The sequence below is a fragment of the Panthera uncia genome, chromosome D2 (genome assembly GCF_023721935.1).
Source record: "Panthera uncia isolate 11264 chromosome D2, Puncia_PCG_1.0, whole genome shotgun sequence".
Classification (NCBI taxonomy): domain Eukaryota; kingdom Metazoa; phylum Chordata; class Mammalia; order Carnivora; family Felidae; genus Panthera; species Panthera uncia.
In genome coordinates, this window is record NC_064818.1 from 54,940,454 (window position 1) to 54,954,260 (window position 13,807).

Below are 13,807 nucleotides of genomic sequence, written 5' to 3' on the forward strand. Positions count from 1 at the left end.
AGGGAGACAAAGGCAGGCCCTGAGCCCCAGTGGGCGGGTCCTGGTCCCACGATCCCCCACAGAGGGCTGCGGCCTGGCCCATGCCCATTCTGGCCCACTGTGTGGCCGGGCCTTATGTCTGACCTGTGCCTCTCCTGTGGGATGGCTGGGCACAGGTGATGCAGTGGCCTTTGGTTTTATTATTTCTTTTTCCAATAAAAGGACTTGCCCAGCTTGAGGCTCTGTGCCACTTCTTTCCCCGATGGTGATGGGGTGCCATCAGTTCTATGCCCCAGGACCACAGGGAGCGGATGCTCAGCTGCCCACCCACCTCATGCCAAGGAGGTGGGGCTGGGTGTTCTTGAAGAAGCAGTGAGGCTGACGTGGGCAGGACCAACCCTACCTTCTTAGAGCTTGTAGTCTAGTGGGGAAGCTACGCTCTAGATCCTCTAACATGGAGCCTTTATGGGGCACTTGCAGCCTTGGGTGGAGGGAGCAGCTTGACAGAGAGCCAGGTCAAAAGTCAGTAATGAGATAAATACCCATTTCTTGAGCTCTCACCCTGGGTTGGGCCCTGTTAGGGGTTGCATCAGAGAAGTCGTTCAGTTTTAAAGACTAGGGTGTTAGAACCTAGCAGAGTCGTATGTTGGATTTTATAAAACTAAATAACATTTATTGAGCACCTATTGTGTACCAGATACTTTGATAAGACCACATGCTAGAGCTGGGAGGGGATTTAAGATCATCTAAATGAGACAGAATGGAGGCCCAGAGAGGTCACGTGACTTGCCCCAGTTCACACAGCTGACCGACAGTGGTACCAAATTTAGAACCAAGATCTCCTGACCCAGTGCTCAACCTGACACCATGCCGATGGCATCTGGATGGAAGTTGCCTTAGGCCTCAGGGCGGCCAGGGTCACGCACTCAGGTCTGTGGGCCAAGAGAGGATCTCACCAGACTGTGGGGATAATGGCTCCAGCCCCCAGGGTGGGGGCTTTGGGGACATCCCCTCTGGCTGGTGCTGACTGGGACTCTGGGTGGCTTTCACACTTGTGCCTGCTGCTCCTAAGGGGCAGCTGGGCCTTTCCCTGAGCCCTGGGGCAGGCTGGACTCACTGCCTCTGCTCAAACCTGGGGTGTGTGGGGTTGTCACAATGGAGGCTGTTCTTTAACATGTGGGTAAGTTCATTCTGTCCTGTTGGCAAGACATTCTGTCCTGTTGGTTATTATTTATAGTAATAATACACAATAGTAGCTAACATTTATTTTATCACTATGTGCCATGCGCTAGGCTAAGATGCCACATAACCATTCAGTCCTCACGACAATCGTAAGATGTGGACTATGATTCCCATTTTACAGATGAGGAGGCTGAGACTCACGGAAGTTAAATAACTTGCCCAAAGTTACATAACTAGGAAGTGGAAGAGCTTGGTTTTGAATCTAGGCAAAGTTCACCCAGGTTTAGGGACCCTGTCAGAGCTTGAGGTCCTCAGTCATCCTAGGTTAGGATTTGGCAGATTCCCAGGTAAGGACTTGGAGCTGTGCCTGGTACCTCCAAGCCCAGGGCTGGAGCTTCTAGGCAACACGGGAGCGTGGGTGGGCTGTGCTCTTCAACTGCGGAGCCCACGGGGGCAGCTCGGTGAAGGGCAGAGCGGGGAGAAGCAGGTGAGGCGTGGCTTCTCTCTCCCTGGTTCTTCTCTGCTGGCTCAGTTATGGGGGAAGTGGCCTCCTCCTTGGGTTGGGTCACAGCCACGTCTCTGCATCCCCCTGGCCAGCCAGGAACAGGCCCTGTCAGGCCCCAGCGAGCAGAGGAACCCCCAGGAAGCTCTGGGCTGCCATTCCCCCGTGGTCACTGCTGCCAGACTGCTTTCTAGCTTCCTTTGGGGTGTGTGAAAACCACAGGGTTTACAGAAGCTCGTGGTGCCACCGAGCGGCAGAATCGTGCACTGCACCCCGGAACCCAGCAGCCTGGGAACCATCCCCAGGGCTCCCAAACCCTGTGGGGCAAAGATGGAGTCTAGCTGGCGGTGACTCTCCCTACGGCCAGCTCCTGGGGCACCGCCTTGTTCTTGGGAAACCCTAGCTCCCTTGACCACAGCTCCGGAAGGACTCAGAGTAAGGAAAGTTTCTGGCAGGAGGCACCTACGCTTCGTTTGGACTTGACTATTTACCAAGCGTGAAGGCAATGCAAATACCACTCCTAGTGAGACCTGAATTGGAATTCAGGCTTTATGAGGGTAGCATGTGGTGGAGACCCCTCGAGCCCCACTGTCCTCTCCAGCTGTAAGATAGGGGTACTAAAATTTTACAAAATCGCGTGGGCCAGTGCCTCTCATCCTTGGCTGCAGTCAATGTCACCCAGGGAGCAAGAGAAACCACTGATGTCCCGTCCTGTCCCCAGAGATTCTGATTTCATTGTTCTGGGGTGCAGCCTGGACATTAGGACTTTTTAAAAGTTTTCCTGGAGGTTCTAGAGTGAAAATAAGGTCGAGAACCCCCAATTTTGACAGCGCCCAGAGGCTATGAGCCTTTTTACAGGCCTCGGAAGATGTCCGAGGCCCAAATAAAAGTTTATCAGTTCCACAAAAGCAAGAAGACAGGAAATGAGTACAAGTTATGATTCTACTCGTAAGGCATTCTAATACAGGCAGAGCTAATCTTTGGTGTTAGACGTTAGAGAGCAGCTGTCCTGGGATGGGGTATAGTGAATGGAAGGGGGCCTGGGGAGGCTTCTTGGGTGCTCATGCTCTGTTTCTCCAGCAGAGTGCTGGTTACACAGACGGGCTCACCTTGTGAGAATTCATTGAGCTCCACACTTAAGATTTGTGTATTTTTCTATAGGTATGGTACATTTCAATAAAATTTACCAAAAAAGTTTACTGGGTCCAAAATAGGAAAAGTAAACACAAAGCTGAAATTAATACTTTGTTACATATCTACAAAATGTAATACTGTCAAACAGTCCACTGTAATTCAACTTAACTCTGGTTGTGTGTGTGTGTGTGTGTGTGTGTAATTTAGTGTGAGTTGTGGATATATATGACAATGTTTGATATGATGAGGGGTGGGGCCTCCATAAGAGAAGAAAGGTGCCTGGTACCTAAGAAAACCCTAAAAGGGCCCAGGTTTACACCAGGAGCTCTTGACCTTGACCCACCTCCTTCACATATTTGCAAAATAACATGCATTTATCTGGGGAAGAGGATCACAGGTTTCAGCAGATTCTCAAAGGAGTATGTGACCACCCACTAAAAAATGGTTGAGAACAATTGGTTTTGAGGAATCTGGGAAACTGGCCTAGAATGTGCTTGGCATGACAGAGGTGTTCGGTAACATCAGTTTCTTTCCTTCCTTTCAGAGTCCAGCCTTCTGACGTTTCCACACGACCCTTCTCAGGCAACTTTGGGAGGATTTATTCTCTTGGCAGAGCCCAGGGCAGAGTGCCGAGCTCACGGCTCTTCCTCTAAGGGGCTATTTAACGGGCTTGTCATTTCAGCACCTGCCGGATGGCAGAACTCAGCGTGCGGCAGCCTGGAGCTGCACCGGGCCTTGTGGTTTTGAATCAGGGACCACGGAGGCGGTGGAAGAGTGGGAAGGGGGAGTCAGAAGGCTGCACCAGTCTGCCGTCCCCTAGCGCTGCGCTCAGTTATCCTGAGTCCCAGCTCTGTCATCTGTAAAATGAGAGCACGATGAAAATGCATCTCGGTGAATGAGAATCTATTTCTCCCAAGTAAAATATTATTGTTATTGCCGAAGTTACTCTAGGACCTCATTATACAGTGGCCTCGTGATACAGATTTATAGCCAGGTTTCAGATTCTTGCATAGAATAAACAGACATTTGTCCAAGGGTTCACTGGTTCCCTAATATACGCCAGGAACATTCATGTACGTTATTATTCCATTTAGTTCGCTAACACTCTGGTGGGTGGTTATATTTGAATTCTTATTTTATAGATGAGGAAACTGATGTTCCAGGTGGTTAGGTAGCTTGACAAGCACCCACAGCCAGTAAGTGTCAGAGTAAAGACCTGAACCTAAGCGTCAGACCCCAAATCCTGCTCTCATTCTGCCACTGTGTCACAGTCGGGTGAAAGACTCCTTTCTACCTGGATTGCCTCATAAAGGCAGATTCCAGACCCAGGGAGAAGCATGTGGGCAAATGCGGACACAGAAGAATTAGTTTTGCAGAGGCATGATGGGGCTAGTTATTCTGGAGTAATTTAAGTTATCGATTTCTGTAATGGAAAAGTGATTGGGGACCAGCTACCACCTGAGAGCAGCCTGAGCCAGGCCCTGGAAGGGGGAAATGTTATACCTAGCTTACTGGACCTTGTGCATGGCAATGAATGGCCTTTTCCCCTCTGTCCCCAGTTCCTTGGTAAACTCTTGGAGGGTGGGGATCTTATCTCACTCACCTCCAGTGCCTCCCACCCCCTGCCCTCAAGTGCCTGTCACAGTGCTTTGCCCTTGGCAGGTGAATGCAAAATGCAGCCCACCAGGAAGGCTGGCAGGAAGGGATGAGGCAGGAAGAGGCAGGGATATACAGATGTGAAATCCTCTGGCCCCTGGAGTAATGCGACCTGAGGGGCTGCTTAGGCAGATGCAGACAGGTGAGTGGTCACTGAATGATAACAATTCAACTGTAGGTGGTCACTGACTAACTCACTTAAAGGGTAGAGGCAGGGGGCGCCTGGGTGGCTCAGTCGGTTAAGCTTCCGGCTTCGGCTCAGATCATGATCTCGCGGTTTGTGAGTTTGAGCCCCGCGTCGGTCTCTGTGCTGACAGCTCAGAGCCTGGAGCCTGCTTCGGATTCTGTGTCTCCTCCTCTCTCTCTGCCCCTCCCCTGCTCATGCTCTCTCTCAAGAATAATAAATAAACTTAAAAAAAAAAAAAAAAAAAGGGTAGAGGCTGTGACGCCGGGCCATCCCCTGTGCTGGGCAGCTGCTTTGAGTTGCCCTGGCTGTGATCTCATGGCTCTGCTCATGATCTCCACCTGTCCTGGGAGGGGAAGAGAGGGGAGGAAGTGTGCATCCTGACCCCACTCAGCCCTGCTCAGTGCTCCCTGAACATCACTATTGTAAGGTGGGTAAATCCTCATGGGGCTGAGTACGTTGCCTGGAAATTTGGACCTGGGGCCCTAGAGAGTGAAGTACCATGGGTGGACAAACAGATAAGTGGACGGATACAGAGAAGATGGGTACCGGGAGATGACTGATGGTTCAGAGGTGGGCGAGAGGGCTGCCTGGCTTGGGATGGATGCTCGCAGACCCTGGAGAGGCAGGTGAATGGATGGGTACCGATCGGCCCTGTGCTTCCCAGTGCAGATCTAAATACAGCGCCGGAGTTCTTCAAAGGGAAGATACAGTGTAACCTGGTCCCTGAATGAGCTCTGCATATGAGTGATGGGTATGTCTCGTTGGGAAGGATTCTTACAGGTTTCACATTGCCCCAGTTAATGACTTATGGATTGTTGTAAAATCAGGCAGTGCTAAAAGTGAAAGCAGTAGATTAAAGGGCCTGGGGCAGATTTTATAATAATATCTGGTCAGTCACTGCATTGAGCACCTTGCATGCTTTATCTCAACAGCTCTGTGAGGTTGTTATGCTTCCATTCTGTGGAGGAAGAAAGTGAGGCTCAGAGAGAGGAAGCGGCTTGTTTGAGGCCACTTACAGGGCATGTAGGTGGGGTGTCTGGAAGTCAAGCCTCAGGCCATCTGATCACAGGGTCTTAGGGCAAAGAGAACATTTTAAGGATGGAAGGAAGAGAGGAGGGAGGGTGGGAGGACCATAGGATTTTGGGACCAGTTCTCTAATATTCTGGCACACAAGATACATTCTGCACTGGGGTGAGGCTCTGAGACCCTCTCCTCCCTCTTTCCTGTCTGCATCTGCCTTCAAGGCCTATAAATCTTGAGCCAGGGGACCAGGAAGTCCCATGATGGTAAGTATGGGGTTTACCTTCCTCCCTGTGGCCCAAGCTTATTCCTCTGCCACGGTCCCCAGGGGCAGTTGGGCACGATGTGATTGGGCTTCTCTCCTTTCCCAGGAGCTCTGCACCCAGGTCTGGGGTGCAGGGAGGAGTGTTAGTCCTTAGATCTTTTGGTGGGGGTGGGTGGGGCGGGTACATGAAATGGTTCTGGGTGATAAGTCCTTCATGGTTGCTCCGGGGCTGGCCATGAAGAAGGACAATGAGTTCCCTTTATAGGAATTATTCTGGGCCCCAGACTTTCTTTCTGGCAGGCAGGCTGGGTTCATGAGGGGCTGGGCAGGGACTTTCTGGGAAGAGCGATACAGGTCCTCCTTCTGTCCCCACCAGACATCCCCTTCTGCAGCCTCCCTTCTTAGCAGAGCAGGACCCTCTGTGCACCTGGCCCTTTCACTCAGCTCTTGCCCAGCTATGTTCCATGGGCCAAGGATGGTTCTTTGGTTCGCTTGGTGGGCCCTTGCCCTGACTCTGACTCTGGGTCAGCACCACGGAAAGAACAAGTTCTGCATCTGAAATACTTTAAGTTTTCTTGTGCACAGTTGTGCATCTGAAATACTTTAAGTTTTCTGGAAAACGAGGCAGGGTGGGCAAGGAGGAGCCCCAGGAAGGAGTCAAATTCCTGGCGTGGCTATGGTCCTCGGGAAGTCACTGTTCCTTTTGAGCCCCGGTGTCCACAGCTGAAAAGGATGGGGCAGGACTAAATGACTTCTCAGGTGCCTCTGGATTTAACGTTCTAGGGCTTCTGTGACAGTCAAGCGCCGAATCCCAGGCCAGTTCACCAGTTGCCGGTGGACGTGTGCCCTGTGCAGCCCAGTCAATGCCACGCTCCCCCTGCTCGGTTTACTTGGTGATTATTGTCTCTGGGAATGGCCCCGCGTGACAACTTGGCGGAACATCCCCACAGCTCAGGCCCCGGGAGGGTTTTCTCTGCTCCCTTATGGCCATTTTCAGTCCTGAGATCTCTTCTCTGCAAAGCTGTCAGTTCCCCGAGGGTGGCCAGTGTCCCCCCACATCTCCCGCACTGCCGACTCCCGGGTGGCCTGGGCCACAGCAGGGAGTGCCGGGAGCCACGTGAGCCTTCGGCACTGCACAGACCCAGGCTTCATCCTGAACTTTGCTGCTTAGTAATATTATGAATATTTCAAATTTCTTTGGGGCTGACTACCCGCCAGGCACCGTGTCAAGTGGTTCAGATCATCTTGTTTAATACAATGACTCTGTGAGGTAGGTACTATCCCATTTTCCAGATGAGAAAGCCGAGGCTGGAGGCCAGCACGCTTACTTTACATTTCTGCTCAAATGCCTCTTTCCCAGAGAGGCCCTCCCTGCCCCTCCCTATTTCAAGGGCCATTCTGCCTCCAGTCCCGCACCTCCGTGTGTCTTCAGGCTGCTGCCCAGCTCCAATAGCACTTATCTTCTGACTGCATCCTGATCATGTTGTACGTCATGGGGCACTCAGGGGTCAGCCAGGGTTGTACACAGGTGTACGGGCCCGGCCACAAGAACCCGGCCCAGCACACAGCACGTGTCCAGTCTATGCCAAGTGACAGCTGGTTACATAATTTGCCCAGGTGTCAGTTTCCCGGAGATCGTTCCCCAAGAGGCTTAAAAACACAGGCTGCGGAGCCAGACAATTGCCGCTTTGAATCAGAGCTTTTGCCGCTTAACCGGCCACGTGACCTTGTGGAACTTATTCTCCCTGAGCCTCTGCTTCTTTGGTGATAAACCAGATGAGTAACATTCAGCCCACAGCACGGGCGGGGGGGTTCATGGGGACACACACATAAAGTTCTTGGCATACGATGGGTGTTCCGTAAATGTTAGCTCTGTTCCCTGGGGAGGGCCTTTTCTCTTCCCGCTTCTCGTTTTTCTCCAGTGGTCTTCTTTTCGACCACTTTGCTGTTTAACCACAGTTCCTTAAGGGGATGGTTGCGGAAGGAGAGGTTGGCATTATCTGTGGAGCTAAGCAGCCCTCGCTCTCTCGCCTCCTTCCCCTTCTGGGACGTGTCTGTTGCTAAGGAGACACAACGGCAGACCTGACAGGATGTGGCTGGGGTTCTGGCCCACGCTGAAGGAGAGAGCTGGGGCTGACCCTGGGGAGGGAGAGGAGGGGAGGGGCTCGGCTTGCCTCCTGGACTGACAGTCTGGGTGGGGTATCACTCTGGAATCTGCTGGACAAACTCAGCTGGCTCCCTGAGAAAGTGAAGCATTCGTCCTGTGTCTGTGCGGCCCCAGAGAGACGATCAACAGCCCTGTTTGGAGGCTGGCGTGCAGTTCCTGCTCGGGTCACAGTCCAGAGGTGCTGGTCAGGGTGTGAGGCCCACACCCTGGGAGGGGGCCATAGCAGCCAGAGTGACGCATAATCAAACTCTTGGCCCTCAGAATGGCACCTCCCCAGAGCAGGGCTGGCGACGGAGTAGAAGAGGCTGTGCAGGTGATCCACGGTTTCCCTTTGCTAAGGACAGCCAAGCTGGCTGGTGAGAAGATTCAGCATGGGCACTGCCACCTCTATCTTGCAGCTGCAGGGTGACCGTGTGGCGCTTGTCACAGATCCCGGGCTCCGTCAGAGACTCCATTTCCTCCTTCCCAACCCATCCCCGGCCCCTGGGCAACGCAGAGAGACTGTGGCTTTTGTGTAACGGGTTAGTCACCCCAAATGGGAAGGAAGGGTCCTTGTTAAGAGCTCAGGTTGGGGGCCAGACTACTCTGACGGAGTCCTTCCTCTGTGTGTCCCAGCCGTGTGACCTGGGCAAGCCACATAGCTTCTCTGTAAAACTGGGATCCTGATAGCACTTTCCGCTCGGGATTGTGGTGGGGATTACACAAACTGATTCTTCTAAAGAGCTTAGATCTGGCCCAGACATGCCAAGCTCACTAAGTGTGGCTATTATTGTTATGTTAAGGGTACATTCCTGGGCAGAGGCGTATTCTCAGTGGTTCTCAGTGAATGCTTGCCCAATGGATACTGGAATGAGAGAGCTTGCTTTCTGGTGTGGCCACCCAAGCATTTAGCTAGATTTTTCAGAAAGCCCCTGTGAGTCCCACTCTTATCCCATGCACCGGGTTCCTCCATCTGGCTGCAGGGAGGCCATGTGGGAACAATAAACCAGGTCATCTCTACTTACCATTGTATGCCCAGAGCTTAGCTTAGTACCTGGCACACAATAGGTGCTCAACTAATATTTGTTGGCTGAATGAATCACATCAGGAGTAAGCCTTCTTACCCAGCAGCTGGGATAGTGTAGTGGTGCTCTTGCTAGCTGGGGGGATTTGGGACTCCTCTTTGTAACTCATCTGGCCCCACCCACCAAGTAGGGTAAATCGACACAAACACACCCTGTTGTAAGAAACTCCGTGTAGGAGGATTCATGGTTATTACTTGACGAGGTATCCTCTGAAGTTTGCTGTCATCCTGAATTTTCCGATGTCCTTGGCAGGCTGTCTCACTAGCCGTCCTGTCCCTTACTTCTCGTGCTGTTGTGTGCAGTCTGTCAGTGGACACCGTCGTCTTGCCATTCACCACTACATTTGGAACCATTGCCTCTATGGGTTTTGGGTTTTACTTCTCTCGCTATCTTAGATCTACTCGTTCATTTCTAAAAAGGCAGCAGCTTCCAGAATGACTAGGGAATAGTCTGAACAGTGACAGTGCTGTCTGTTACCCCCTGACAAGATGGTGTGGTAGGAAAGGGCTCCAGCCTTGGCTGGGGACCAGCTGGCTCTGTGACCTTGGGTGGATCACTTCATCTCTCCGAGCCTCATGTCTGGGCCCATCCAGACCTTTAATTTCTACCTGAACACACAGGAGCGGGCTTCCCAGAAGTGGAGCGATTTTTAAGTTGTTACACGCTTTCCTGTGACAATGTGGTTGTTTTTATTTTAAAACTTTTCATTTAAGCTCGTCTTCTGAGTGTAAAAACAGTACTAGCTATGAGGAATTCATATTTTGTGATTTATTGGGAGTATTATTATTATATCAGAAAATGGTAGTTTTTTTGTTAAATATGTTTTTAAAATGCTTGCTGCATGCTTAAGTGTGATTTTATTATATCTTGGGGCAACTTTTTTCCCCCACGAAGAACAGATCTGTGATTTATAACAAGCCTTCACTACCGAGGCTGGTTGTGAAAGTATTCTATGGTGTTACATCATTCCCAAAGGGTGCTTCTGGCTACAGAGGCTTCCAGGTTTCTTTTTTTTTTTTTTTTTTTTTTTTTATAATTTTTTTTTCAACGTTTTTTATTTATTTTTGGGACAGAGAGAGACAGAGCATGAACGGGGGAGGGGCAGAGAGAGAGGGAGACACAGAATCGGAAACAGGCTCCAGGCTCCGAGCCATCAGTCCAGAGCCTGACGCGGGGCTCGAACTCACGGACCGCGAGATCGTGACCTGGCTGAAGTCGGACGCTTAACCGACTACGCCACCCAGGCGCCCCGAGGCTTCCAGGTTTCTAAGCAGACTGCAGAGGAGACCAAGTTGCAAGATTCTTTTCTAGAAATCAGGGTAACTTGAGACTAGCCGTATCTCTGTCCAGCCACACACTGAAGGGTCTTAGAAAGGAAAGGGCTTTGGGAATACACCAGACCAAATCTCTTGTTATTTAGATTATGCAAACTGAGGCCCAGTGTAGAGAAGCAACGTCCCCCAGGTAAAAGGCCCAGAATATTCCCTCCAGGTCTGCTCCTTGCTCATCCTACATCCCTTGCCTGGCCCAGACCCCAGCCCCCCAAACATGAACATTGGTGCACATACCCAAACCATTTCTCATGCCCAGGACACTTTCCCTGTCTCGTGATTTGCTTTCCAAGGGCTACATGACAGAAAAGCTGCTGCTACTTCAGGATTCCAACCAGCATCTACTTGCCCCAGACACATTTTTGTTTTTATCAGCTAGGCACTAATACGCAGCAGAGAGTTTATTGGCATAATTTCTCCAGAAAGAGGCTGGAAGACTTGGCAAGTTCAAACTTTAACATTTTTGTCAAGAGTCCCAAAGGGCCACCTTTTCCCCTCCCATAATAACCACCAACTCCCAGAAGGCTTTCTCTACCACGGGAAGTCAGGGCACACAGAGCAGAAACAGCACAGGCCAAACCAGCAGGCACATGATACATGAATGAATCAACTGAGCAAGCAACTGCCTGGGAGCCATCTTTGTTAAGGGCAAAACAGGGTGCTCATGACACTGGAGGATACAGAAAAGACAGGACTATCTTGATTCTTCTGAAGAAGTGAGGGAGGGTAGATGGGGTAAGAGGGGAGACTTTCCTTTTCTGTTTTCTCAGAAAACATGCAAAGAAAGGCTTCACAAACAAGATTACACAAACATCAGTATCTCCCAAACTTCCCTTTTCAAAGATGGCCACCCCTGCGGTCCATTCAAAGGGAGCACGCAGCAGAGTCTACTGGGCGTGGAGAGAGAGACAGGCAGCGGGAGAGATTTAGTTTTCCACAAAGGTTGTTAGTTTAGTTTAGTTTTTTTTCCTTTATTGATGGGATTTAAAGTGCATATAACTGAAGGCAAAGTCCAAGGCCTAGAGAAAGATATGAGGCCCGAGAGAGAGGCTCTGAGATTCTAAAGGCAGCAGAAGGATACCCACCTAAAAAGGCCACTTGAGCTGTAAAAAGGATGGGAGAGAGAGAGAGAGACAGAGAGAGTGGGAAAAAGAGAAAGGGGATGGGGGTGGGATGGGGGTGGGGGGAAGCATTTGGGAGGAAGAAGACAAATACCAGTTCAGAAATTCAGACAAAGATGAGTAGTAGGAGCTAGTTTATATCCCTGGTAGGAAAAGACGGGCTGACCTTAAGGTAGGAATATGTGAGAAGGGGAGACGTGAGAAGAACAGTGGCCTCTGGCCAGGGCATAGCACCCCAGGGACCCTTCAGATGGTGGCAGTAGTGGTGGGGGCTTCTCCAAACCTCTGTCACGGTCTTCCCCGGAGACCCAACAGGGGTCTAAGGAGACTCCATCCGGCCAGGAGAAGTCAGGGGCTGGGAACCTTGATCTGGGGCCTCCCCAAAGCTCCCCAGTGGAAGACAACTCCTTGTGTCCTACTGGACCATGGCTGGGCCTCACTCACCCACACAGGCCGTGCCGTCCTCGTTGGGTTCGTAGCCCCGACTGCACCTCTTGTTGGTCCGGCACCTGTAACTTCCATACGTGTTGACGCACACAGGCTTGTCTCGAGGGCACACGAATGGGAACTGGATGCATTCGTTGGTGTCTGAAAGGTGAGGGGAGTCTCTCACCAGGGAGGTGTGGGGCAGTGGCTCCTCGCTCAGGCTCTGCTGCCCCACCCACTCTGTGACCTTGGGCATATCCCTTCTTCTCTCTATGCCTCAACTCCCTCACTTCAGTCCCTCTGGCTGGCTCGTTCTGTTATACCCAGAATTCGTGATCCCCAAAGACCACTAGGGAGCCGAGTCCGATGCAAAAGTAAAAGAGCCTTTATTCGAGCTAGCTCGAGCTCAATCCCCTACCTGCACCGACGCAGCGGTGAGATACTGGGGAGAGCGAGCGAGTTTCAAAAGGACAAAGGTTTTATTGGGGCCTAGGGGCAGTTGGTGAGGTAATGGCTGTGGCCTCAGCCGATTAGCTGGGGAAGGGTCCGAGTCCTGTTAGGCAGGTGAGCGGGAGGTTGCTCAAGGGGAGGAGGTGTGGTCAAGGTGAAGGACACAGAACAAGATGGAGTCGGCCAGCGTAGGCCTGCCCTTTCAGTTCTATATTTGACCTCTACGTGTTGGGGGTGTCACACTTGGCCCGGGGTCTTCTATGTACCACACTTCCTGTAGGTGCTCCCTTCATAGATGGATGAGTCCAGATTCCTATCTGCAGCTACAACCTGTCCCTGGGGCTCCAGACTTATGAACCCAACATGCATCTCATGCTCAGTACGTCCAGAATGGAAATCTAGATGCTCCAGCCCTCAAATTTCTTCCACCCCCTGGCCCCATCTCGCCTAAGTCAATCAATGTCACCCACTCAGCCGCTCAAGCACAGATAGGAGCAATCCCTAGATCCTCCTTTTCCCTTACCTCTGTAGGCAAGTTAACAGATCCTGCTGCTCTGCCCCCATAGAACCCCTCTGTGTGCCCACCTCCTTCTCCAGCCACAGCCCGTTCCCAGCCTGCACCACCTCTTGCCTGGATTTCTGCAGCCACCTTCAGACTGGCACTCTGGCTTCCACTCTTCCCTCCAATCTAATCTGCAATTCAGCAGGCAGGGCAATCTTTTGAAAATGTGAATCATACTCTCCTGCTTAATTGCAAAGGGCCCCAGGAACAAAATCCAGACACCATGAGACCCTCCCTGACTTAGCGCCTGGCTCCCCCGCCACCTCTGGGCACGCCAGCCTCCTTCCCATTCCTTTCACACACAGAGCCTTTTTCCTGCCTCGTGGTCCTCACTCCTGCTCTTCCCTCAGCTCTCCATGTGGCTGGACCTTCTCGTCCTTCAGGTCTCAATTCAAAGGGCTTCTCCCTGACCACTCTGTCTAGAACAGTCTCCAGGGACACCTTGCTTAAAGCGCTTTTGGTCCATCTCATCCGGCTGCCAGGTTACGTGTTTGTGGTCCCTCTCCCCAGAACAGATGCTGTTCCAGGGCAGGTGCTTGGCCCACATCCCCAGCACCTCGCATGGGCACGTAACTGTCCACTAGATGATGAAAAAGAAGTGGCTGGAAGGGTGATCCCACAGGGTCCTTCCAGTGCACAGGCTAGACACTGGAAGTTCTGTGTACATGCATCCTCTCTTTAGAGTGGCCAGGGTTGGGATGTGGAGAGTGGAGGGGACTAATTTCCTCCCAAGCCACCCTTAGAGCCGCGCTCCTTCACTT

The 13,807-nt window shown here is 51.6% G+C and overlaps 1 protein-coding gene across 3 annotated transcripts in view; it reads right to left on the bottom strand.

Moving 5' to 3' along the window:
* Positions 1 to 13,807, bottom strand: part of CRTAC1 (cartilage acidic protein 1) — a 158,386-nt gene that overhangs the window by 9,128 nt on the left and 135,451 nt on the right. For 2 of the 3 annotated variants that reach the window (XM_049645533.1, XM_049645531.1), the window contains exon 14: positions 12,053 to 12,196. In XM_049645533.1, coding sequence (XP_049501490.1) covers positions 12,053 to 12,196 — 144 coding nt within the window. Of the gene's footprint in view, positions 1 to 10,870; positions 11,591 to 12,052; positions 12,197 to 13,807 lie in introns of those variants that run through there. The other variant, XM_049645532.1, reaches the window with a different exon arrangement.